The sequence below is a fragment of the Aythya ferina genome, assembly GCF_964211825.1.
Source record: "Aythya ferina genome assembly, chromosome: 1".
NCBI lineage: Eukaryota > Metazoa > Chordata > Aves > Anseriformes > Anatidae > Aythya > Aythya ferina.
Genome location: NC_140296.1, coordinates 126,832,326 through 126,859,503, shown reverse-complemented (window position 1 = coordinate 126,859,503; position 27,178 = coordinate 126,832,326). Strand labels below are relative to the sequence as shown.

Below are 27,178 nucleotides of genomic sequence, written 5' to 3'. Positions count from 1 at the left end.
AAGCCAAGACAGGCTTTCGAAAGAGACAGGCACCCTGTCAGAGCAAGAGCTGCATAGTCCTTCATCTCTGGATGAGGGGGAGAGGGAAGAAAGCAAGCAGCAAAAACAGGGGCAAAGGGGGGACAGAGGAGAGGCTCACCTTCCTGTGGAGGGATTCAACCTGCATTCAGCTATGTGGAGCATCACTCTCCTGTGGGGCAGCATCCTTCTGCCGTGTGCGGCTGGAACATCTGCAGTGATGTAAGAACCTCAGCTGCTTCGCATACGCGCACTGGTCTGGGGGGTGTTCTTGGGGGTTGGCAGTGTTTCCAAAGAAGACGGAAGGAGTTTCTTCATTTCTCATCTGCCCAAGTTTTCACTTGGTCTTCATGCACCCTCCCCACCATGCTACCCCCATTACTTGGCTCTCCCTCTAGTGCCTTTGGTATAGACCAGGTACTTCTGCAAGGACTCAGGTCATACCAAACTTGACAGCTTTCTGCATGTGTTTAATTCTGACCTGCCAACATCTCATATGTGCTCCTGTGTTCCAGAATATATTTCCTTTCGGGCTTTGCTTTTTTCCCCGGAGCTAGAAGTTGCCATTTAAACCTTTAGCAGATAAATCTGTGTGCCTTTACAAACTGGGCAAATGTGAGTCCAAGGTATCTAATACAGATGATCTTTGTAAAGCACTGTGCTGATTCTGCCTTAGCTGGCCGTGTGCTCCCTACGGTAGATGTAACAGTATGAAGTATGTCACTGGGTCTTAGCTGTGTTTCCTCAAGCCATGTGTGGTGTCAAATGCACAAGCGTAGTTTTAAAAGCCTGTTCTAGTGGGAGAACAGCCTTGGACATACTCTGTAGGCTGATACAGCTTCCAATCAAATAAGGCTTTGCTGCTGCTTGTTTCCTACTGTTGCCTTCAGCATGAAGCTTTCCTTGATGGTTATACTGCTGGCTTCAGCAGGAAGTCTGCTGTCACACCTGCATGTCAATGCTTTTTGTAGCTTTATCAGAAGGTAATCCAGCCTGGCTCTAGGGATCCTTGAAAAACAGCCTCAGAGAGGCTGTGTGATACTTTCATAGCTCAGCAGGCAAGGACATGGGAAGAATCAGCAGAGGGGTGTGAGACAATGTTCTGGAGTAGAGAGTGCACCAAGGGACCATCAGGAGCAAGTGAGGTTTAGGAAGTTCAAGGAGTAAGCCTTTAGTACACATCACATCCTTTGGCATTGTGGTAAGCAGGAGGTGCTGTGAGTCGTCCTAAGAAGGAAAATCAAAATGTTGGCACCTGTTACCATCTCCCCTAATATTAGCAGCAGACAGGCTGCTCAAGGCAGCTTGACAGCACTCAATTGTGAAAGCATTCAAGGCTCCTGGCCAACAGGACTTTGACTCTCTCTTGCTGTGGTTATGAGCTCCAGCTGAGAACTGCCAGCAGTTCACATCTGTGAACTTCACCATATCTGTGCTGTTCTGATCTTTCAAGGCCTTGCACTCCTGTTGCTGCAAAAGGTGCTGATGCTTGACACAGCCTAGGGACAGTAAGCAGGAGTAAGTTTTCAGACCTCCTTGAATGTTGGCATTTCTTTGGTTCTAACTGCTGCAATACCATTTAAGGTGAAACAAAACAAAAAGAACAGCTTGTTGGTATTACCCATGGGCACAGCTATGACAGCAGCCACAGATGTGTGAGATTTGGAATGAGAGCGAGGGCGGGTATGTGAGGGGCTGAAGAAAACGTGTTTATGAGATGCTGTGTCTGGGACATGAGGTCGGTACACTGGGTCTCGTACAACAAATGGCATTGGTTTTGGAAGCAGAGACTGTCTCTTTCTGTAAGTGTATGCAGCATGTACTGTAGCCTCAGTGGTAATGCCTACATTACCAGTAGATGAGAACAGTGTGATCTGCTCTCACCAGGATCTTGACAGTGGAATAAAGCAACCAGAAGTCTTACTAAGAAGTACCCAAATCCCAAAGTCAAAACTCATCCCATCAGAAAATCAATTTCATCTGGGTTATCTATCTATCTATCTATCTATCTATCTATTTATTTTTAAAGAAATTATGCCGTGGCAATACCATCTCAGCTCTACCACCCCTTCTCAGAGACAGTGTGCCTCCAGCTCAGCAGAAAACAAGCAGTCCCAATCCATGTGACAGTAACACTGCAAAGCAAAGCTGGGAATGCAAGTCTAATCACGCAGACCATCTCTCAGCTCATCTTCTTCCATTGCACAAGCTTCCAGGTGAGGAGGATATTTTCAAGGATTGTGAGTAGGGTGGCTATTTCATTTTCTGCTTTTGCTGGACTGGAAAGACAGTTAACTGTGTCATCCCATGGGACTCTCTTAATCAGGCTCTGGATCTTCTGCTTCAGCCTATACAGGTTCTTCCTGCTGTGTACCTTTTTACTCTTCTAGAAAACATTCTGAAAAGTACTGTGATATCTTTCAGGGCAAGAAGGACTGGAGCAATAAGAAATCAGTATAAAAATCATTATAACAAAACACTGGGGATCCACAAACAAGATTCAGCTTCAGTTATGGTTACAATTATGCCTGCAGGTCCCTCCCCCTGTTGGACAGCCAGAGGAAGTAGCTTTTATTGAGATCACAGCCTTGGGAGCCGATTCAGAGGTTCAGAAGAAACAGAAAGTCCTAATCAAGCATGCAGAGAAGAAGACTTTAATCCAGACAGACAAACCTGTGTACAAACCTGGACAGATTGGTATGGTTATAATGCCTTGTGTTGTGAGAGGAGGGACAGTCCTCAGGCCACAAATACAGGGTAGCCTCCAGCTCCTGCAGTGGGGCCTGCACCACCTCCAGCTCTGTTGGAGGCTGTTCCTGCTTTGAGGGATTTGGGGATACCTCTGCCACGTGTTGGCATGGCATGTTTTCTGCACTATTACCCATACTCGGACAGTGTGCCAATGTGAACAGGGCTTGCGTGTTTTGGCAGAGGCATGAGAAAAGGCCCACATGGCACGGTGTTGTAGTCATGATTGCTCCGGTCAGACATGGTCTGTGACTGCCCTGAAGCCTTCTCTCCCTCACAGACTTCCTCAGAGGAGGATCATGGTGCTGCAAGCCCCACCACTAACACAATTCAGATCACCTCAGTGCAAAGCTGTTTTCCCCATTATCTCTCCACCTGCTGCTGGCACTGACCTTCACTGAAGGCAATACTGAGGGCTTCAGTGTAGGTCCAATGTCCATAAAAAATGCTGTTTCTCACCAGTGCAATCAGCCTTCCCAGAAACCCCATACTGTCCCTCCTACCATTTTTTTTTTTCTTATTTTTTTTTTTTAGCAGGCTACCAGCTCAGAGCAGGTCTTTGAACTTAGGCACTAAGCTTCTGCCCATACCCTTTCAATGAAGCACACTGGCACATCCATACATACTAACAGACTTTCATTTAGAATCACAGAATCGTTAAGGTTGGAAAAGACCTTCAAAATATCTGGTCCAACCATCCCCTTACCACCAATGTCACCAGTCCTGTTTTTCTTTTGCTCTATAGTCAAGTTGCGAATCGTAACCTTGGATCAGAACTTCATTGCCAGCAATGAAACAGTAAGTCAAGAGGGGAGAAAACTTAGTGTGTCTGAAAGTGCTATGGGTTGCCTCCACGTTTTTTGGATCAGCGTTTAGCACTGCTAGGTGGACAGCTAGTCTCAGTCTTGGTTTCAGTGCTTAAAAACACCATTGGGTAATGCAGATACTGTTCATGAGATCCTGGGGCGTTGCTTAGGGAAGGCTCATGGATGACTGAGAGACAAAAATGCTGGGGAGGGGAGAGGGGCATGAGAGGTGGCTTTCCTGAAAGTGTCCTACCACTGTTATTTTCTTCCCACAGCACCGCCTAGTGGAACTGAAGGTAAAAAAACTTTGTTGAAAGTGGCGATCTCCACCCCTTGGGGAAGACAAAGGTTTGGAGATGACTGGGGGGAGGATATGGATGCAGAAAACCAAATACCTCAGAATGAAGGAGAACAGCACTTGAATTATTGCCCTTCCTTTAGTGTCCACACAAGTGTGGCAGTGCAATGTTATGACACCAGTCTCATAAGGGTTCCTGCACTGCCAGTGAGAATCAGTTAGCTGTCCAGCCAACTTTTCTAGAATGATCAGAATACTTTTAGTCCCTCTATCATGTGAATTGAAAGTTTGTGAAAATATAACATCTTTTTCAGGAGATTTTTATATTTAACATACAAAAAATAGAAGTTAGATCAGTTAGTGTTGTGGCTACACAGCTTCCTAAAAGATCCAAGCTTCCTAAAGCAGCTCTCAGGATATTGACCTTACAATCTGCTAGTCTTAATACAAAATGTAAAATATGAACTACAATCACCCAAGCTGAGGAAAGATGCCCAAAAGCAGTGTGTTTGTAATAACCCATACAGAGAGGTCCCAGTTCCAAACAGCAACAGACAGTTGTGGGCCAACCATGACTATCAATAAAGCCTCAAAAGGAGCTTACAGCTCCACAGCCTCTGCTCAGCATCACAGGTCTTTAAATCCTGCTTTCTGTTAGGGACCTCATGTTGCCTTGCATGGTGTCCGGAACTTATTTCCCCAGACTTTCCCAGGGATTCAAGCTATCACACTCCCCAGTGGTCACTCTAGTAGATCATGCCTTAGGCAGCATGTGCTGTCAGAATTGACCACTCTCGCAGTGATCTTGGGGATATGCCAGCTCAGATCACCAAAGGGGCATTTGAGAGGAACCACCTCTATCTCTTAGTGAGACCTGCTGGCAGCAAACTACAGTTTTGCAGCAGTCAGTGAGATGGTAGAGAGCAATAACACAATAGAATGGCTTTCTCAATGAGACAGGGAGAAAGGCCCTATAGTCTTTAAGCTGAGACTCACCTGAGCACCATAGCTGTGTCATAGGTCTGGGCTCTCAGGATGACTATGTGCACTCAAGCCATGCTGTGGTAGCACAGGTATTCTGGAAGTGTCTCTTTTTGCACTTGTAAATAACCATTCTCTATGACTGCCTACACAGGACCCCAAAAGGAACCGAATTGCACAGTGGCTGAATGTTACCCCTGTGGGAGGCATTGTGGATCTGTCCTTCCCTCTGGCTGCAGAAGCACCAGTTGGAGAGTATACCATCAAAACGCCTGACCGCACACATACCTTCAGTGTAGAGGAGTATGGTAAGGGTCTAGGGAGCTCACAGCAACAGAGAAAAATTCATTCCCTCCAGATTCCCAACTTCTTGCAGGGCTGAATTGGCCTTGCAGCTGTGAACAGCTGTGCTAGTTGCGCAATTTGTGCTAGCACCTCAAATGTCCCACCATATGCTAATAGGTGTTATCACTGACTTTCACTCAGACCCACTGGCTTTCTCCTTCCACATGTCTTGAGGAGGGACTGAGGCACTGTCCTGCAACTGTGCTCTGTGAAGTGGACTAAAGCTGTCTACTCACACCACACTCTCTTAGCCATGCTGCTGTTGCATTCCTACAAGGCCTTGTGCCAGTCCTGTCAGGGACAGGGACTGCCTTTCTGTGAACAGCCGTCTGGGGAGGTTCTGGACATCTGGGACAAACAAGCTCTCTCTCCTTACTGCATTATATTTCTCTTGCTTTCTCACAGTTCTGCCCAAGTTCAGTGTCTCCATCCAGATGCCTCAGGTGGTCACCATCTTGGAGGAGACCTTCCATCTCCATATCTGTGGCATGTGAGCTGACTTACCTTGGCAGAAGCTGCATTCTTACTCTTTTAGAAACTGAGCAGCTATCAGTAACCAAGCGCAAAAGATCTCTGCCAACTGTCCCCCTTGCTGATGTCTGGTACCCTGACGTCCTCTGCTAAGGAATTCTGCTGGACTCTCACCTTTCTCTGTATTCTCTCTCCCTACTTATTTATCTATGAGACTGAAAGTAAGACAGTGGATCTCCTTGGTGAGGCATGTGCCATACATTACAGTACCTCTGCTGCATTGATTACTGCCACTGGGGAGGGAATAATGACTCAGACTTGTGGCCAGCACAATGTCTGCTAGCACTGTCTAGTGGGATTAACGTAAATTTAGAGAGGAGAATTCACCCACCACTGCCTTCTGCCTTAATCTGATTAAGTCTTTGTAAATTCTTGGCTCATGATCCATGAAGATATTTCCAGCTGCTGGGCTGTATAGCTGCAAACCACAGGCTAAAGCAAATATCATTTGTCTTGAGTCATTGTTTCTATGCATGTATGTAAGCCCTCTCTGCTATTTCACCAGGTACACATACGGAAAACCAGTTCAAGGTAGTGTGAAGGCTGTGGTGTGCCGTAAACATATCCAGTATAAAAGGAAGTCTCCCAAAGCCAAGCGTAGTATTTGTAAGGACTACATTGGCAAGGTGAGCACATGGGCTACCCAATACTCCTGAAAAAGAGAAGAACAGGGGCAAAGAGAAGGAATAATGCTAACGTAAGATGTGGGGTGGGGATCAGCTGTTGAAGCAGCATGTTCTTCAGTCCAGTCAAGGATGATGGACTAATACGTTCTTAATTTCACTGTGAAATAATTGTAACCCATCTCAGTAATTTATCTAAATGCACTTTGGTGCACTCAAAGGAAGGAGCATTTGTAGATAAGCTATCTGCTGCAGATTTACCTACAAGCCAGGTATTGTGACAGGACAATAAAAATAGAGATACTGTCCACATCAGTTGATTTCTTATGGATGCCTCTTAGCAACAGATTTTCAACTGATGTAAAGAAAGATGTATATACTGTTTCCCAGAAAGAGCTGTTTTGGAAAGACAGAGATTACCTCTTATGTCTAAGCAAACAATTGCAGTTCAGCATAAGCTTTACTCATTTATCTTTGGGGTTGAATAAATATATCTACATTTGTTTACGTGTTTTTAAATAACCCAGCATATATATATCAAAGATAAATCCTGCCAGAGCAGAAAACATCATGTTTCAAGGAGAAATGGCAATTAATGTTTCCTAGTGGCAGGTGAATGGGTAAAGGATGTAAAGCATGTTTCATACACACATGCTTGTGAACCAGGATCTCCTATTCCTCAGTGCTCCAGAAAGAAGATGGTTCATGCCAGTATGGGCAGTGCTCCTTTATCTCAAGTGTCTTAGTCATGTAATTTAGACTTCTGGGCCTTGGGTTTAATCTGCACAACAGAAATGATTAGTGCATTCATAATCAGTTAACAGATTCAATTTCACTCCGTCAGACAAATGAGGACGGCTGTTTTACCACTGAGGTGCACATTAAGACCTACCACCAGAAGCGTACTGACAATTACGATTTCAACCTAGAAGTTGTGGCTGCTTTGAAAGAAAGTGGAACAGGTAGCAAAAAAAAAAAAATCTACATTTTGTGGAAGGTCTTTTTATTTACACTCTTACAATATGTTTTCATTTGGGTTTTCACCTGCAAGACTCCCTGTGTCTTGCACACAGGGAAAACGTGGAACTTTATACACTGGCTTCCAGGGGGCAGGTGTTCAGAGGGTTGTGTCTTTCCTGGAAGCACTACAGCAGCATGGGGCGTACCACTGAGATCTAACTCAAACAGGCAATGTAAGTTCTTCCAGTTGTAAGATAGGCTTTACCAGTATGCTTGCTACTCTAGAAGTTGGTCTGGCCATTCCAGCTCTGACAGTCACCTTGGTTTATCAGAGGTGGACTAGAGCTGCTGTTTCTCCTCATCTGGTTACAGGAGAAATGTGGACCAGGGCACATTCTTTTTTTTTTTTTTTTTTTTTTTTTTTTTTAAATCACAGTTTAGGAAAGTCCTTTGGAATGAGGAGGGGCTTAGAGTAACCAGTGATAACCTGAGCCCTGACTGAGCCCAGAGCTAAATCTCCCATCCTGGAAGGTGTCCTCTCTTCCAAAATGTTACAAACCATTCCTTACAAGAAAATGTTTCCCAGCCCCTTGCTGAAAGCAGTAATACGTATTCACTTACCAAGCAATGACAGTGATTTCAGTTGGGCACCACATGACAAGACAGCAGACCGTAAAATAAGTTGTGTAGTCAAGTGGAAATGCTGCCTTATAGCGACTCTGCTGTGAGAATGGAAGGAGAATGAAAGGGGATAATTGGGAGTGGAACAATTTTAAACAAAGTCAGAAAGAGCATTTGTGTTTGGCAGAAACTCCCTGGTAGACCTCTGTCCTTCCAGCAGCTCACAATGTAGGAGACACTATTAACAATTACTGTGTGTTAAATGACTTCTGAAGCTAAATGGAGAAACTACAGTTCCCTGTGAGTGATACATTTACCTCCATCCATTCAATCCTTCTGCCTTTGCTCATACACGTGATACTCACTTGCATGCATCTCCTGTCTTTCTTAGGAGTGGAGTTCAACACCACTGAAAACTGCAAAGTCACTTTTGGTATCACAACTCTTCAGTTCTGGGGGACAAGCTACTACTATCAGCAAGGAGCTCCCTACTATGGAAATGTAAGCAAACAGAGCAAAAATGTGGAATGTTCAGCCTGAGGGGATGGCAGACACAGAAATAATGAGTCCCCTTGCTCTGAGCTGTCCAAAGCTGCCACAACTCTTCTATCCCAGTCTTTTCTTTGATGTCTCCACCAAGAGATAATCCAAAGGTGTGGCCACAAAATAGGTACATAGCTTTGCCAGGTGGGATGGCTTCTGCATAAATGGCGAGGCATTGGAGGAATTTGGGAGGCCACACTGAGAATCCCTTTGCAGAGAGGGGAACTGAGTCTTCTGCTGTGAAGCAGATTTTCACTCCCAAGGCCTCCAATTTTCTGTTTTCTGCATTGTTGCAGCTGGAACTCAAAAGTGGCAATGGGACCCACCTGAAGAACAAAAAGGTGATCCTTACAGTGTCCTATGGTAGCAGGAAGCAGACCAAGACCTACTTCACAGATGACACTGGGATGGCCTCTTTCATCTTAGAGACTTCAGCATGGAACAACAGTGAAGTTCGACTGCAGGTTAAGGCCAATGATTACACTGGATTTGGCTAGCACTAAGCGATGCATCCCTCAGATCTATAGTGGATGTCATTGTCTCTGTATAGCCAGGGAGGTGGAAGTGCGGAGCAGTGAAATGACAGACCTAGGGCAAGAGAAATGAGCCAGCATTCTGATGACACACACAGTCCTTGAACAGTCAGGAGACATGATGACAGACAGGTTTGTGGACAAAGGCTGTGTGATGTTGTGACTGAGGTCTATCCACATAGCACCTCTGGTTGAGGTGGAAAGGGCTCTGAGGCTGGGCAGGGACAGAAAAAAAGAGGAAGGACTCCCATGAGGCATGAAATGGGAAGTTAGGAAAGGAAAGGAGAGAAGCATCTGAAAATACATGTAGAGAGGAAAAAATCAGTGACCAGTTCACTATATATCACCCTCATAGCAAAAGAACTAGGATATAAGAATCTTGGATGTAAAAGGAAGGAAACTTAGGAGAGAAAGAAGGAAAACTAGTAAGGAACCAGTTGCTGCAAGACAATCTGGATCAAAACAGGTAACCAGGATAGAAGGAGCAGAGTGGGAGCTAAAGATGGCTGCCAGGTATAGGGAAATGACAGAGAAAAGTTCTGTCTGCTTTCCCAGGAACAAGGAAGGCTTGTCTGCTCCTCGGGGTAGGTTTCTAATACCTGCCATATCTACACTTCCTAGTCAAGTCACTTCAAGGCAAGTCTTTCCTTTTCATCGTATTGTATTTAGTATCTTACATGAAGGATCTTGACATGGCTGGAAATCTGTAAAATGTTAATTAACATCACAGTCTCAGTACAGATAGATCATAGTTTAGAGATGAGCAAGGCTATTGATCTTCAGTTGTCCCCTGCCATCCCTACTAAATGGATCAGGGAAATTGCTAGAAGAAATATGGTGCGTGACTGGAATAACACTGAACAGTGAAATACATTATCAGGGCAGATCCATGTTGATACTTGCCCCACATATACCATACAAATGTGAAGGGTTCAGTGGTTTGATCCAGGGACTATTACGCCACTCTGCACGACTGAATGATTTGGCCTGCTCTAAGGATAGCAGAAGCCTCCTCCTTGCCTCCTTCTGTACTTTTATTTCTCCTTCCTTCAGGTCAGTATAGTGGTGCTTTCAACACCTTACTGTGGGAGGGTTCAGAGGCTGCTGTCCCATCAGTCACAGTTTTGGCCTAGGGAGATTGTAAGAAATCTTTGACGACTGAGTCACCTTTTCTATGCCACAGGCAAAGACCCAGCCAGAGGAATTCAGCAGTCAGAACGCGAGGGTGTCTTATGGTACTGCATCCCTCACATTGAGGGCCTTCTACTCCTCCAGCCGTAGCTCTGTGAGGATCCAACCAGTGCAGGCAGCGCTGCCCTGTGGGGATGTGCAGCAGGTCACCGTGAATTATCATCTCCTGGCCACTGAGCTGGGGGACGGGGCTGCCGGAGCAGAGTTCTACCACCTGGTGAGTGCAGGGCAGCACAGGCAACGAGGTCAGATTTGCAATGGGTTTGTGTTGGCACAGGGCCCTTTGCTGGCCCAGATCAGCCCACTGCTCTGTTCATTCCCTTTTAGGTTTTGGCCAGAGGATCCCTTGTGCATCATGGCCAAACAAGAGTACTTCTTGATCCACCAGTAGGTAAGAGTGTCTAAATACCAAGAACAGATTAAGGACCCAACAGAAAAACCTACATGGGGAAGGACAGAGAGATCTGAGACCAACAGGAAACAACAAAGCTAGAAAAAATAATTCAAGTGGAATGGCAAATATGCTATCTCTCTTCTGCCTTCTAGTTTCCTTTTTTTTTTTTTTTTTTTTTTTTCTGATCAAATGAAGAAACTGTGAGAAGTTAGCTGAGTTAGCTGCCAACCAGGAATTATCAGAGGCCTCCAAGAGAAAACTCAGAGAAATATATTTGCCACACTCCAGTGGAAAGTAATTTCTCTTGCAAGCATGCAGTGTTGCAAGATCCCTCATGATATAAGATCAGTGCTAAAAAATGGCACTAACCTACAGCCTGGTCTAGCCTCCCCAGAAGCAAGACAGAATAGCTTTTTATCCAAGTAACTGTACAGAAGTATTGCAGAGGAACCATTTTGCTGCCATAATCCTTACAGTCAGACCTCCTTGCCTCTTCCTTTACTGCTGTTTCTCCTTCTTTGCTTAGGTCAGTATAGTGGTACTTTCAAGATCAGTCTTCCCATTGACATCATTTCACCCATGGCTATGCTCTTTGTTTACACTACCTTCCCTGAGGGTCAAGTGGCAGCTGACAGCTTCAGCCTGAAAGTCTCCAAGTGCTTCAGGAACCATGTAAGTAACACGCAAAACATAAGGGGGTCATAGGCTGGAGTGTAGCCAATTAACTAAAAACTGACAACAAATGTCCAGCAGAACCCAGTAGTCACAGATTCCTCGTTCAATGTCTTCTGCCCCTTTTTCTTCTTCCATTTCAGGTGAAGCTTGGCTTTTCAGACGCAGTGGCTCTTCCAGGATCAGCTGTCCATCTCCATTTGCAGGCTGCACCACGCTCCCTATGTAGCATTCGTGCTGTAGACCAGAGTGTACTTTTGCTAAGGCCAGAGGCTGAGCTATCCAGGGCTAATGTGAGTTTAAGGCTGAGCCCTGCTGATATTGGAAAGATGCCTTTTGAATATCTAATTACAGTCACTGGGTAATCAGGCACAGTGGATATATCAACAGGTATTTAAATGGGGACAGGACATGGCTTCATGAGGAAAAAAAATGAAGGCAAACATCAATCATCAGCCAAAATTACTGGTTTCTGTGGATGGATCTAATAGAATAACCCACTGACATGCCCAAGTACAAACTAATGACACATTCTTGCCAAACTTAGTGTACTTTGCAGCAATGGCATCCAGATGTCTAGGGACTTCCATCTCCTGAACCACCTTATGACAGCGCTCCAAAAGAAGAGTTACGTTAGAAGATATGCCCAGTGTATGATAGGCTCCATAACTTTGTCCCAGCTCACATGAACTGGACAATCCTTCCATTCACAGACTAGACTGGAAATGGTGCTTTGGCAGTGGAAATGTCTAATTTCTCACCTAGGCCTGGGATGCATTATGTCTGAGGACACTTGAGCTGCATCTTGACACTGTCTTGGCAAATCCGGGATGTGCCCTCAAAGAATCCTTCTAAGGATTCTTACTGGCCTCCTTGCTGTTTGCATTAAGCTCTCAGGTGAAAACTATGAGCCACAGCTAGGCACATATTGTTACTGTTCATTCTACATATCTGAAACTTGTGAAGGTTTTCTGTGAAGATAGAAAACCTTTGGAGATGGATTTTTGTGGCAGGCAGGATCCAAGCTCTGCGTCCATCACAGAGAATCTTTCCAACCTCTCAAACTAACCCGTACTGTTTTCATTCTCTGCCTGCAGGTGTACAATATGTTCAGTTATCCTCAAGAGCACCCCAGTATCCTCACAGACTCTTACAGTGACTACTGTACTGTCCACAAGAGTTCAGGAACCACCAGTTCTCAGACCACACTTCCACCAACAACTACATCACCCTTTCTGTACAACAGCTATTCTTATGCAGTGTCCCAGCCAGATGTCTATGGACTTCTGAGGGTAAATTTAATTTCCATAAACCCTGAAATACTAGAGCTGTGCCCTTTTGTATGCTGGGTCAGCCCAGAGCAGCTTCACAGACTGTTCTTCCTGTAAACACAGCAACTTCACGTTCTGAATTTGCCAACCTTTTGAAGTAATAGATTTCTGACATCCCATGCTCCAAGCTTTATAAATTCCCATTGATAAGGCACATCCCTAGAAGCCGGCTTACCACTTATCCAAGACTCTAGGCCCTCAGACTTTGTAGTGGTTGGAAGGAAAGGGAAGAGTCAGAGGAAATAGGAGGTTGGACCTAGGCTTTGTGAGTAGGATGGCTCCACATTCTCCCTGTTTAAATTTTCAAGTCAGTCAGAGGTGTTACAACACAGGGTAGTTGATATGTTGGGAGGTGGGGACAGAGACAAACCCCAGACATACCACTCCCTCCACTGAAATCTGCCTTCCTTTCTTCCCCTTCTCTCCCCCAGAATTCAGGTCTAACGTTTTTAACCAGCCTTAAAATCAAGTCTCCAATCGAGTGCCGCACCCAGACCACTTTCTACGACTACATGTGTACATTTTAATTTATCCTGCTTCTTTGGAAATCACGGGTAACATACAGGTTGCACAAGGGCAGCTAAACGTGCAGTGTGTTGAGGAACTGGGAATGGCTTCCAGAGATAAGTGGGACGTTGCACATGAGATGAAAACCACAGGAAGGGGAAGGGTCCTGACATGTCTAGTGCACTGGAGTGGCAGAGGGTTGACTGCAGTGGTTCATCTGCTTCTGGCAGACAGGAGGATAATATGGCCAAGGGGAAAAAGCTAACTCCCCCATAAAGGAAGATATGTTTTTAAGACTAAGAAAGGTCTCACTGTAAACCAGATAATGAGCCAAGATTGGCTCTGGGCAGTATAGTATCCAAGTCTTTCAGCAGAGGCTGAGAGATCAGAAGTGTGAGCAGGTGGAGTTCTTCATGGGGGAGCACACATATGCTGAAATCCACGTGCTGAGTAGTCCACTGGAAGTAGTGAAGTAGGTCAAGGGCGTCTTGGAGAGGACAAGGGGGATCAGAGTGGGAGAGGGAGGGATGGAGAACTGGGTTTTTCCCAGCTGAACTGTATCAGCAAAGTACTGTCTTTGAACGAATGCTTATATTCCCAATAGCTTATGACCATCTGGAAGACTTGGAAGACTTGGATCTAGAACTAGATGATGCTGTTGAATATGCTGAGTCAGAGCACATTGAGCTGGGCAGCAAGGCAGGGCCAGTACGTGCCTGGTTTCCTGAGACATTCATCTGGAGTCTGGTCCCCATCAAGTGAGTAACTGTGGGCTATGGCCCCACACGGACTTCCTGTCAGTCACAGCAGACAGAGAATGGGCAGGAGCAGAGCCAAGGCATTACCATCTTCCATGCCCATAAAGAAAAGGGGAGTGTGAGGAACTGGATAAGGAGTTCAGCATAGTTCCTGGATCTTGAGGTTTTCCACATGACCCTGGGGAACTTAAAATCACAGGCTCCTGTAGGATGGAAGGGGCCTCCTGAGGTCTGGAGCTCATCATCCTGTGCAAGGCAGATGAGGTTTTAGATCAGGTTGCCGTAGTCAAGTTTTGAGTGTCTCCAGGGATGGAGACACAAACTCCTTGGGTTCTGGTGTTTGACTGTTCTCATGGCATACTTTTTCTTGTCTCAAGTCAGAATTTTCCATGTTCCTGTTTGTGTTTGTTACCTCTCATTGTATCAATAAGCACCTCAGAAGAGATTGGCTCCATTGTCTCTACACCTTTGCATTAGGTAGCTGTAGAAAGCAGTGTGATTTTACCATAGCCTTTACCTTTAAATACTGAACCCCCTGGTTCTTTCAACCTCCTATTTTACATCAAATGTCCCAGTTCCCTCATCATTTTGATAGCCCTTCACTGTACTCATGCAAGTATATCAGTCTTTATTATACCATAGGACAAAAATGGGACACAGTACTCCAGATGTGGCCCCACAAGTGAGAAATATAGGGTAAAAATAACTTCCCCCCAGTAACTGCAGTCTTCTTAATATAGTCCAGAGGTAGATGACCTTCATTGCTGTAAGGGCAAATGAGATGACTCACACTCAATTTTTCATGCACCAGGATGCCCAGCTGAGGATGTCCTTTATCCTATTATCCAGATCATTAATAAAGCCATTAAGCAGTGTTGGTCCCAGTATAAATCCTTGAGGGATGCCACAGGCAAACAGTCACCGGTTGAATTTTGTGTCACTGTTCACCATCCTTTGACCATGATGGTCAAGTGAGTTTTCTGCCCAGCTTATGAGCCACTTATGCACATATCACTACTGTTGCTACAAGGGTACTATGGGAGACTGTGTCAAAGGCCTTTCTGGAGTCAAGTTCACTATTTTGCCCTTATTCACACTGTCTGTCATCTCAGCTTTCTTGATTTTGCCATGTGCCAACGTTCTCCATCTGTAAAATAGGATCTTTACCACTCCATCTCATCTGGCTGGACTAATCACAGTTCAGAGCAGGGACCATCTTCTGTTTTGTGTATGTGGGTCTGTAAGTGGCTCTTTTAATGATGACTGCTGACCTGTGGTGGGGAGTTTGGGAGTTAGTCTAGTCACAGCTCATTCTTGGCAGTACAAGGGAAATAGGTAAGGGAGTCTGCAACCCCATTCTTCCTCTGTCACTTCTCTATATCCCTGCTCAGATGAGTCCCTAATTCAAGAATATATCTGAAAAATATTTGTAGTATTGCCTTTTCCCCCAGCTGCCTTCCTCATGAACAACTTGGTTGTATTTCATAGGTGTTACATTTCTGTAATTTCCTCTATAACCTCCTCCACTGACCACAACAGCCCAAACAATACTAAAATGTACCACCTCTTCATATGGCAACCAAATGTGACAGTTGTAGGCATGGTTATTTTTTAATAGAGTGAACACTATTACTACTATTACTATTGCTATTACTATTCCTATTATTCAGGTTAAGGCTGTGATTTAAATTCAACAACAGGAATCTTTTTTCTGTGAGTACTGTCACATCAAAATGTGTTCTTCCAATCCTTCTCCTCCCACAGATGCCTAGAAATCTTCCCAAACACCATAAGAAGTTTTTACAGGGATAGGGCTCACCTCTTCTGCTCTGTTTCCTCCTCAGTGATTCAGGATCTGCTGAGTTATCTGTCACAGTACCTGATAGTATCACAGACTGGAGTGCCATGACTTTCTGCACATCAGAGACCCATGGGTTGGGAATCTCAGAGACCACCAGCCTGCGGAGCTTCAAGCCCTTCTTTGTGGAACCCATCTTGCCCTACTCCATCTTCCGGGGAGAGTCATTTCCCCTGACTGTCAAAGTTTTCAATTACCTGAAGCAGTGCATGGTGGTGAGTGGCTCCCTCCAGAATTGGTGTTGGGCAAGGGAATGTGTGGTAACCATACTTTACTGACTGAGGCCCTCTTCAGAAATCAGCTCTTCAGAAATCTCCACACACCTCCATCTCTGTCCAGGTTTTCCTTCCTGATAATCTCAACACTGTAGGGTTGTGATGCCCATGGGCTGTTGGTGGCCCACAGGTGTTGCAACAGGGCCATTATCAAACTCACCCTGGGTCTAAATGACATTTGGATCAAAGAGCTTAAAATAGCAGCTCTGTAACCTGAACTTCCTTTCGTTTCACCTCTAGCTCCAGCTTAGCCTAATGAACTCCAGCGATTTTGAATTTGTGCATGCAAATGTCAGATTCACCGTTTGTCTGTGTCCCGATTCAGCAAAGACATTTTTCTGGGATGTGAAAGCTACTAAGCTAGGTAAGAGGTGGACAAGGGAGGGGCAGCGTCTCAAGCAGGAATGGGACTGGTCTGGAAGGGAGAGTGACCTGTTGTGGGAACCATAAATGCGGCCTTAGGCTGAACAAACTGAAATGTAGGCACTGATGTGCCACCTGGCACCTTAAACTTTTGTTCTCTAGGGAAGGTGAATTTCACTGTCACTGCAGAGGTGATTGATCAGAAAGATGTGTGCACTGAGAGTACAGCTGTTGTGCCAGAGTCTGGAGGGAAGGACACAGTGGTTAAACACCTGCTGGTGAAGGTCAGTGTGCTTCAGGTTCCTGGTGGGATCAGAACTGGGTCAGACTCAATACAGCCTGGTGGGGTGGGTCTAGGAAGGGAAATCCCGCTTGTCTGTTGGTACATTTCCCAATGAGGCTAGTCAAGGAGAGGTTCTTACAGTAAGTTGTGTAGGGTTGAGAGCTGAATACCACCAGTCTGGATATGCTTGGTAAGACAGAGACATCAGAACTGATTGCTAGCAAGGCAATGTAGTCAGAGGCCATGCAGCAGCTAAGAATCTTGCTTCCCAGCAAAACTTCACCAGCAACATGCATATCCTTTTTAAAGCCCTTTGCAAAGCCCATGAGGATGGAAATCTTGCAGGAAGGTGGGGTGCTGTGCAGCTGATATCTCAGATTATTGCTCCCTCTTCTGCACTGACAAGCCTTTTCCCCACCAGGCAGAGGGGCTGCTGGAGGAAAAGACCCACACCTCGCTCCTGTGCCCTAAAGGTAGGTGCAGATACCAGAGAGATAGGGACCATCTCTCCCTAGAAATGGGGCAGTACATGTGTGAGAACCATGGAGACCAAACAGAAGCAGGGTGGTCTGTGAACAAATCCAGGAGTGTCTAGAAGGGCATGGAGAGGGGCAGGTCAGGGATTTTGGAACTTTTATGGAGAGGCAAAGCCATTCAGCATTACTCAGTAGCACAAGCTCTTGGCAGCACAAAGCTGCCACATGACAGAGTCACACATCAGTGGGTGGCCTGATCTTTGTGTCACCCTGTCTTTTCAAGGCTGACTTCAGTACAGATGAGGTGATTCCAGCCCTTTTTACACCATCTCCTGTGGATGCCTGTGGCTCTGCACTCTCCCTCCTGCCTGTTGCTATGCTGATGCTTTTGCCGTTTGCAGGAACTTCAGCTTCAGAGACAATCACTTTCACTTTGCCAGAGAACATGGTCCTCGGGACAGAGAGAGCCCACATCTCTTTCTTAGGTGAGATCCAGAGGGGACTTAGAAAGTAAGATTTTTTCCTGCAGGATTCTTTTCTTCTAGTGCCACTTCTGTAACTTCTGTAGCGGCATAACAGGAGGAAATGTGTACAGGGAGGTGTAATATTGGGTCCCCATTCTTCCAGAGAGTTATCCAGTCCTGGTCTCTCTTATACAAGTGACACTGGGCTAGATGGGCTTGTAATTTCGCCAAGCCAAGAGACATAGATGAGTACCATATTGCTATTATTACAGGGCTGCACCTTTGATCATATAGCTCTGCATGGCCAGAGCCCTGTAGACATTAAAGTCACCTTAGTATGAACAGAGGTGAACTGAGCCCACTTTTAGCAGGTTATCTGGAGAATCAGTGAGCACAGATTTTTTTATATGCAAGAATTTGTAAAGCTGCCAAAGCTGTGATTCTGTTGTACAGGTGACATTTTGGGGACAGCACTGGACAACATAGATGAGCTCCTCCAGATGTCCAGTGGTTGTGGTGAGCAGAACATGGTTCATTTTGCCCCCAATGTCTTTATCACACGATACCTTCAAGAGACAGGACAACTGACTCCGGAAATCAAAGAGAAGGCAATTGGCTATCTGGAAAGTGGTGAGTGTATTTCTGCTCATGCTGGGTTATCAAGCTGGTGATGTTCACTACGCTAGGTTGTACAGCGGGGACCTCAGGAGAGAGATGATGCTGAAAAGGATTGGTACAGTGTCATTTGTGCGATACCATGGGAATTACAGTGTTGTGAATCAGGCTGCCGTGTCTCAGCTAAACAAAGGGTTCAAGACACCTTTAAAAGCCCTTTGCTGAGTTCCTCCGAGACAATGCTTTCTATAGTGATCTGCAGACTTATTGTCAGGGCAGGTTGTCACCTTGAGAACATGCCAGACAGAAAATTTTCACTACCTCCACTCTCTTCCTGCAGGATACCAACGGCAGCTTCTATATAAACACGCAGATGGCTCATATAGTGCCTTTGGGGAAGGAAGCGAGCCAGGGAACACATGGTAAGCAGGGATGTCCAGACAGAGTTGAGGAACAACAGCCTGACCTGGTCAGGCTCAAGCTGTCCTGGATTTTGGCCTGGGGGACGTAAGGGTGTCTGGAGATGTGCAGGTATTTCGTACGGACACCACTTCTGAGGCTTTTTGGAAGAGCACCACGAGACAGTGAACTGACCTGAGGTACTGCTGTTTGACTGTTTGTGTTTGGACACCCTAACCAAGCCTGCTTTTGAAAACTTGGCTGCAAAGCCTTCTTCTTTCCAGCTTTTCCAGTGTGCTTTGTTCCCAGAGGGGATTTGGGAAAGGGGCTGAGTGAGCAGCCTTTATACTTACCAAATATCAGCCCTCGTGGGTTTAAATCACAGATGTGGACTGTGTTGGAATTGGAAGAGGTCCAGGGGAGCACTGAACTGTCAGTGAATTTTCTATCTCAGACATCCTCTTTCTGCAAATGGGTGAATCTGAGCTTGAGTTTCAATAGCATCTATCTCATGTGCATTGCTTCCAGTTCCCAGTCTGCTCAGAGGCTCTGACATGCTGGCATTTCTCCAGGGATGAGATAACAGAAAACACAGAGACTTTTGTCTCCTTCTGGAGATGGATGTCAGTAACTAATTCAGTCTGATTTTCTTCACCCTTCCTTGGCTCTAGGCTGACTGCCCTTGTCCTCAAGACATTCAGCCAAGCCCAGGACTTCATCCATATAGATGAGCAGAACATAAAGGATGCTGCCAGTGCCCTGATTAAAAGTCAGACTCCATCTGGCTGTTTCAAGAGTGTGGGGAAACTCTTCAACAATGGCCTGATGGTATGACATACTCTGGTTGTTTATTGGATACCTCAGGGCTGCTTTACTTTCTGGCCCAATGTGGGTGCCAAAAACAAATGAACCCTGCTGCAGGAGGGAGGCTCTGATGTGCTCAAGGTCACCCTTGAGTGACAGTCAGGGCTGTGCTTAGTCATGGTTGCATTTTTGTTATTCCCTTGGTAAACAGCTTCCTTTCCCATTGCTGAACTGCTGTTTCATCCTTCAGTCTGAGTTTCTCCCTGTACAGAGAGAGTCTGAAACGGAGTAAATGGCGATTAATCGCAGCCACCCATGTGAGACTCACCTTACCAGGGATGTGCCTTACTCAGTCAGAAACACAGCACTTGTACATGCACAGACACACACACACAGCACCATCAAAGCAGAGCCTGCAGCAGTTCAATGCACCAGACCTCAGATAATTACTCCTCCAAGTGAAGAGAATGGTACCTTTCATTTCCCCTTGCAAAAGCTATGTTTTATTTTGGTCCTTCACACCCTGGACCCTCGTCCAGGCCCTCAGCTGAGGCGCCACTGTGCAGCTGGGTTGTGGGAATATCACTTTCCCCTGGCGCTGAAATCTGCTGCTGCAAATCCTTTGCAGGGAAGGGAAAAGGGAAAAGGGAATGTGTTCTGTGTTCAGCAGAGGGTGATAAGCTACACAGAGGAGCTTGAGGTGCTTTTTTTGGGAAATGGGACCTGCTAGAATAGGTACCACCCGTGGCACTTCTTTAGCAGAGGAATGGGACCAGCATTGCTGTCTCTGCTGGCTTGGAGTTCACTTGAGGCAGAATGCAGTGGAAGACTTCTCCTGCTCTTTTCTCATGGCATCTCTCCTGTTTTGTGGTGGCTGCAGGGTGCAGTGGAGGAAGGACTGGGGCTGAGCTCTGCCATCATCACAGCTCTCATACATGCTGGGACACCACGTTCTGTGAGTAACAACAGCAGGGACACTCTGTATGTGCAGCCGTGCTGCAGACAGTACAATGGCACCCTGCTTTTGTTCACACAGGAGTGCATGATGTGTTTTCTCCCTGTGTGTCCCGTCCCTATTTCCACCCTCCCCTGCACACATTAAGGCTGCATTCCCTCCCCATACACCCTGCTATCAATTGGTGTGCTTTTATTTGCATCCTAGGACCCAGCTGTGCAGAAAGCTCTGAAATGCATAACAGACCTGGTCAATGCTGACAGCGGCAGTTCCAACCTCTACAGCCTGGCACTAGCTGCAAATGCCTTTGCAGTAGCAGGTGATAAGGCACTGAAGCAGAAAATCCTCAAAAGACTGGATAAGGCAGCCACAAGATCAGGTACCAGAGACTGCAGGACAGGAGAGAGGGGTGTTGGCAGGACTGCGTGGAGAACCCAGGGCTGAATCACCAAGAGAATGTGGGGCAGGAGGGGGGGAACACTGGCAGAGTTCTGTGGAGAGCCCAAAGCTTGGATAGGCTCTGTTTGCCACAGGCTATATCCACGCTGTGAGACAAACTTGCTCTGTGGATGATATCACAGTCCTGATCTTCCAGGCATCCAAACAAGGGGAGTGTCATGGATATTGTAGAGCTCCTCCACAGCCTGCAGGTCTGTTTTTTATTGGCAAAAGCAGGATGTGGAGGACAAATAGGAAAAGATGTACCCATATCTTGTCCCAGTTCATGTCTTTACTCAGTGCCTAGGAACTCCAAGGTCATTAGATACAGCTACAGGCTCAATAAGTCTTCCTACACTCCACCTCTAGATGCCCAAATATTCTGGAGTCAACAGTCCAAACAGGAAGAAGATTCCCTACATTGGTATCGGGCTCCATCTGTTGATGTGGAATTGACATCTAGTATCCTCATGGCTCACATTTCAAAGTCAAGCTTGTCTTCAGATGACATCAGAAAGGCATCCCAGATCGTGTCATGGCTCATCAAGCAGCAAAACCCTTATGGAGGCTTTGCTTCAACCCAGGTAATCCCCTGGGGCCATTGGCAGTAAAGAACCTGCTGTCAGCTGTGGTTTTGTATTAAAAAAAAAAAGAAAAAGTTAAAAAAAAAAATATATTAAAGTATGGATTTACAAGCCCCTGGGTGTTGATGAATGGTAAATATTTGTATTGCTCTGAGTTAATCCTGTGCTAAAAGTCCAAGGGGAAATCTCAACCAGGGAGGGAAAAGCTAAGGACTGGGATGCACAGGAAACAAGGATTCTCTTTTGCCAACTATGCATCTCTTCCATCAGGACACAGTGGTTGCCTTGGAAGCCCTAGCTTTGTATGCAACCAAGACCTTCAGCAAGGATGGCCCTGATCTTCAGGTTTCTCTCTCCTCTGAGGGCTTCAGTAAAGACGTCCGAGTAGACAATGCCAATCGCCTCCTGCTGCAGACAGTGGAGCTGCCTGCCATTCCCAGAGATTATACAGTGCATGTACAGGGCCATGGGTGCCTTTTTCTGCAGGTAATACCAGTCCAGGGACAAAAGCTCTGTCTGGGGAAAAAACATGGAAGCTGGGGGCCTCTACCTTGCTGTTAAGTCAAGACTGAAAACAGCCTGCTGCAGTGATTTGCAAGAGTGTGGGGCTTCAGAAAAAGATGGAGCATGACTCTTTGCTCAGTCAGATAATGATAGGACAAGGGGTAATGGTTTTAAGCTAAAAGAGGGGAGATTTAAATTAGAGGTTAGGAGGAAATTCTTCTCTCAGAGGGTGGTGAGGCACTGGAACAGGTTTCCCAGAGAGGTTGTGGATGTCCCATCTCTGGAGTTGTTCAAGACAAGGTTAGATAGGGCCCAGAGCAACCTGATCTAGTGAGTGGTGTCTCTGCCTATGGCAGTAGGGGTGGAACTAGATGATTTCTGAGGTCCCTTCCAACCCGAGCCATTCTATGATTCTGTGATGATTCTATGATTTGGGGCTGGTAGGAGTAGCTGGGATCCAGCAGGGAGGAAACTGCAGTTCCCAAAATGAAGTCAAGATCATTGCCACCCAGTCAGAGCTGTATTTCTGCTCCAAGGAGTGCAGTGACCACCACCAGGAGCAGCACAGTAGCATCACCTCTGCTTCTGCCACATTATTTTCTCTTACACCAGTGCAAGACAGAAAATGGCAGCAAAAGACTAGACAAGGCTACTCACCATCAAAAAATTGCTGTTTTATGCCAACTAGCCTCTTTATGTCCTGACAGGCAATTCTGCAGTACCACATCCCTCCACTAAGGAAGGACCTCACCTTTGCTGTGTCTGTGCAGACAGAGTGCACAGCACCCGACGCCACCCAGTTTCCTGTCACCGTTCATGCTCGGTAGGAGACACTCAGTTTCCCCTCTCCTCCCCTGTGCTAAGAGGCTCCTGGCACTACACCAGTCTCTTGATAGCCAGGATTCCCCTTTATTCATGAGGTCCAAAAGCTAAGATGTCCGTATTCTTTTAACTATGCCACTCCTCAGCTGTGTGGAAGGTACAGGGCCATGGAGGGATGAGTTGGGCTGTAGTCCTATCTCATCATCATGCCAGTCATCACAAATTCTCCCAAGCTCTGTGAGTCTCACCTCCTTCTAAGACTAGGTCCCAAAACACTGGTGTTGTGAAGGTCCTGTGGGACTTCCTAAGTCTCCCTCCCTCCTGGTTAGCTGTCACATCACTCTCCTCTGCTTTACCATTGCCTGATTTGGGACAGAAACTACCAACAGGACAAGAGGAGGATGTGATATTCCCTGCCCTGACTAAAGAAGGAAACTCCAGAAGCCCCCAAAGGAATAAAATTCTCCTAGGCTGAGCATAATTCAAAGATAAATCAGGGGAAACACAAAAATTTATCATAGTGCAGAAGCAGGTATGTTTACAGGAGGAACACTGGAAGGAAAGGCAGATTCCTCCACCTGTGTCCCAAAGCTGGGCTGGAGTATCTGTGGAGATCATGGCTCAGAAAGTAACATTAGTGCTGTCCCCTGGGTTCCTGCTGCAGCTACACAGGGAACCGTGTGTCCACCAACATGGTCCTGATCCAAGTGGAGCTGCTGTCTGGATACAGCCCCGTGGCAGATTCACTGGATGAGGTGAGACCACAAGTTTGCGTCCAGCTGGGATGGGAGTGGTGGCAGATGTGCGTTGTGCAGGTTTCTATGCAGAACCATCATCATTTCTGTGGACAGAGAAACGTTGTTCTTTTCCTTCTAGTAGATCCTTACACCCAGAGTCTCTTCCAAGCCACACAGTGATCTTCACCTTTTCTTCCTACTGCCTTTTCCTACCCCAAGCACTTTCTTGGCCATATGAACATTTTACCCATGCAAAGGTCAAATACCCCTGAATATTTCTGCTTCCTGCTAGAGTTTTTCTGACTTTTTTTTTTTCAGCTAAAGAAAATGCCCTTAGTGAAGAAAGTTGAAAGTGAAGCTGACCGAGTCGTTCTTTATCTGGAGGAAGTGAGTGAATTTAGATTAATGTCATCACTAAGAGGACTGTGGGCTGGCAGATAGCTTTTAGCTTACTCATGCATTTTGGCTCTATTAGTATATTAAGTATTGAGAACTGCTGTTCTGCGTACCAGCCACATTTGCTAACCTGGAGAAGTATGTGTGTCAGCCTGCAGTATTTCAGCTTTAGAGACTGTATACGGGGCCACTTAAGTGAAATGCAGCTAACTGATGATAAGACTACATCTGCTGGCACTGTTCAGAGACTGCTGAAAGTCCATATACAGTGTCTGATCAGGTCTGGAGAGGTAGGAGTATCCACCCAGTAAATTCAAGCCAGTCTGAATTCTTAGAAAGCCCTTAAGTGGCTTGAATTTAGTAGGGCACATCCTGGATTGCACATGGAATTTGCCAAGATCACTCAAAATTAAACCAAGTGGTTGTGTGAGCTGCAGTGCTCACTCCACAGCCTCGTTAATCAACAGATTATCGACCACTCCAGGTTTTCTCTGGCTGTATGTAGACATATACAGCAAAAGAAACACGAGCTGTCATGAATTTAAAATTCTGAATTTCCAAGGAGCACTTCTACTGTTCTGTGATTCTTTATCTCCAGCTGTCATTCAGCCGAACCAAGTTATCCTCATAGAAAGCTGGTTATTGTAATGCATCAGACTTGCAGGAGGACTGCTTTTGTTACATGTACAGCACAGGGCAGAGAAAGATTTCAGCTCCAGCTGCCTGGTAGCACAAGATGGGACTGACCATCAGCATCTTGTGTAACTACCATCATCCAACAGATGTTAATCCACAGCTTGGATGTGGCTGCTTCATGGTGAGAGTTGTGTGAGGCTACAGAATAAGAGCTGATGCAATAGGACTTCATATAAGCAAGTAGCCACTGTGGCAAAACACATGAAGGAGAAGAGCTGGATGGGAATGTGGGATTGGTTGGGAACGCCAACTCTGTATTTATATACCGAATGCACATTGACTCTGTGGACTTGATGCCTTTCATGAATTGAGTAAATTTTGGAGACACAAAATGGGAGATGGCCACAGAATGTGAAGTAAAAGGTTTTTTTTTTTGAGATGGACTAGAAGGCAGAGCAGATCTGCTGCAGTGGTGATGTCTCCACAGCAGATCTGCTCTCTGGTGAGAGCAGGTGGAAGGGATTGTCTTACATGACTTTGGTTCTGGCTTTAATCTGTGCATCTCTTGGTCTTAGCTGACTCGACAGCCTCATGCCTACACTTTGCTGATGCAGCTGGACATGCCAGTGAAAGATCATAAGCCAGCTAATATCAAGGTTTATGATTACTACATGCCAGGTGAGCTTAGATGCTGTACTGCAGAAATCACAGAAATGTCCCACTGGGAGGAACTTTCTGAAGCTGTCTTTCTGAAATTAGGCTTTCTGGTCTATGACAATACCATCCCTAGCATGTTTATTTAACTGCCCCTTAGAAACTCTCTAGTGGTGGACTTACCCTCTTGGGCTTCAAAACAGTGGATTTTTCTTTCTCTGGACTCAGAGCTTGCAAGCCTGATGTTGGCATGTGGCTCCACTTAACATCTAACTCTTCCAACAAGGGATAGGCAAGAAGCTCGGAGCCATGCTTTTGTACACTCATTTTGTGGGAGGCAACAAAGGAAAGGGACTGTAGTCACTGTGGTGAGGGGATGGCTTGGAAGAATGACAGTAATAATTTGTTCCCTGTTCCCTGAGGTCTTTAGCAGGAGGAAAAGCTGGAAATGTGTCTAGGATTGTTATTACTTCAGAAAGTGGGGAGTCCATAACCATAACTGACCTGTTTGGAACTTAAGGCTTCAACAGCTCACCAGCCCCATAACCTGAGTGAATCCAAGCTAGCTGCAGCACCGAATCTTTGCTACATGCAAGTGGTTCCATGTGTCAAAGCAGAGGGGAGACATGGGCTGTAAGCTAAGGGGACACCTCTTCTAGAAACAGAGGCATAATGCTGGGTTGCTTTAGGGAGTTTTTGGAAAATGTATCTCACTGGTATATTTTCCTCTCCTCTTTCAGAAGAAACAACGGTGATCAGCTACAATGCTCCCTGCACATGAGGTGAGGGCTGGACACCTGTTTTGTCATCACAGGCATGGTCCTGAAGAGTTTAGAGAGGGAGGGGGATGCAGGCAAGGGCTCTTGGTCAAGAAACTTTCGACACCACACACTGAGAGTAGGGAACAATTAGCAAGGTTAAGGGTGAATTCCTGTGTCCCAGTGATTAAACTGAGGAAAGGGAGAATTGAATTTGAAGTGGAAAGTTTGAGGTGACCAGCTCTTAATAGAGCTGAAGGCACGTTTCATAAAACAAGGGCTGACTGTCCTGAGTCTTACCACCAGTCCTGGCATTTTGTATTGAGTATACTTAACACAGTTCCTATTTATGTTATTTGTCTTGCAATTCTGCAACCCTCCAGCCCTGTCCATGCAACATGCTGTGTCAGCTTTACTGCAAGGCCTGACTTCTTTTCAATGCCAAGCCTTCTGCAGCCTTCTGAGCCGTGCCAGGGAATGGATACCTGTCCCATCCCGCTTCCAGGCTGGGCGAAGGCAATGCTTGAACTCTGAGTGTCTGGTCATGTTCTAAACTTTGCTGCATCCCCGTGCTTCCTTGTCTTCAGTCCACAACATGGAGAAAAACACCTGCTTCATGGGTCACCTGTGGGAGACACACAGCCCTGCCCTGGGATGCCTGCCACAAGCCCCACATTCTTGGTGAAGATGCTGCTGCAGGCTTTGTACAGGCAGCTAAGATGTACTTGTAGGACAGCCAGAGAGAGCTCTGTCCTTGACAGCTTGGCAGTCTTGTTTGGTCATGAGGCACAAAATAAAACCCTTGAGTTCCCAATGTTTAGTTTTAATACTTCCGGAACACAGACTTTTTTGTCCTTTTTTTTGTCTCCACAGGAACAGGAACAGACATTCTCTGCAGTCTCTGTCCATCAGTCCTTTGTCATCCCTGCTAACAGCCACCACATGGAGATGAGAAGCAAAGAGAAAATACTTGAAATTACCTTCTGAGCAATTAGTTTCCTAAAGGCTAGGACTATCCCAGCTTTCTTATTAAAAGTCAGTAGACTAGAAGTGTCTGGTTGAGTGATCATTCAGGTTTACCGTTTTTCTTCCAAACTAGGAAAATCATCTTTAGGAGAACATGGGCAAAACAACTCTGTTCTGTGTTTGCATATACAAGTTCTAAATTCTGCCCTGCCAGTAGCAGACTTGCTCGGGAGAAGGTAGAGCACATGCCAAGGCAGAGTTTGTACTTGGTGGCTGTGACCAACAGATAAGCTTTAGTCAAAGGCAAGGGAGGACTGGGATATGTTCAACA

General features: G+C 45.9%; 1 protein-coding gene across 2 annotated transcripts; it reads left to right on the top strand.

Annotated features, from left to right (window-relative positions):
• The first annotated feature begins 8 nt into the window (after positions 1-8).
• On the top strand, positions 9-26,928 carry LOC311441407 (alpha-2-macroglobulin-like protein 1). Of its 2 annotated transcripts, XM_084529509.1 has the most exons (36): positions 9-240; positions 2,048-2,234; positions 2,553-2,715; positions 3,512-3,564; positions 3,848-3,868; positions 5,006-5,159; positions 5,602-5,686; positions 6,233-6,353; positions 7,195-7,312; positions 8,323-8,432; positions 8,771-8,938; positions 10,191-10,415; positions 10,526-10,589; positions 11,119-11,264; positions 11,408-11,557; positions 12,362-12,556; positions 13,027-13,111; positions 13,707-13,860; positions 15,705-15,933; positions 16,234-16,357; positions 16,519-16,640; positions 17,061-17,112; positions 17,517-17,600; positions 18,033-18,209; positions 18,535-18,616; positions 19,265-19,421; positions 20,278-20,352; positions 20,560-20,731; positions 21,160-21,374; positions 21,645-21,860; positions 22,586-22,701; positions 23,365-23,455; positions 23,756-23,824; positions 25,045-25,147; positions 25,864-25,905; positions 26,755-26,928. In XM_084529509.1, the coding sequence occupies exons 1-35, from the start codon at positions 173-175 to the stop codon at positions 25,902-25,904; spliced, it is 4,392 nt and encodes a 1,463-aa protein (XP_084385635.1). In that variant the 5' UTR covers positions 9-172; the 3' UTR covers position 25,905; positions 26,755-26,928. The 2 variants fall into 2 exon arrangements, with proteins under 2 accessions (XP_084385635.1, XP_084385636.1); XM_084529510.1 differs by lacking the exon at positions 10,191-10,415.
• The last annotated feature ends 250 nt before the right edge of the window (positions 26,929-27,178 follow it).

What these genes read in the sequence shown, in the direction of transcription:
- LOC311441407 (XM_084529509.1), top strand. Translation starts at nt 173, where the DNA reads ATGTGGAGCATCACTCTCCTGTGGGGCAGCATCCTTCTGCCGTGTGCG. An exon ending in CTTCAGTGTAGAGGAGTATG is followed by an intron (nt 5,160 to 5,601) that starts GTAAGGGTCTAG and finishes GCTTTCTCACAG; the next exon opens with TTCTGCCCAAGTTCAGTGTC. An exon ending in TTATGATTACTACATGCCAG is followed by an intron (nt 25,148 to 25,863) that starts GTGAGCTTAGAT and finishes CTCCTCTTTCAG; the next exon opens with AAGAAACAACGGTGATCAGC.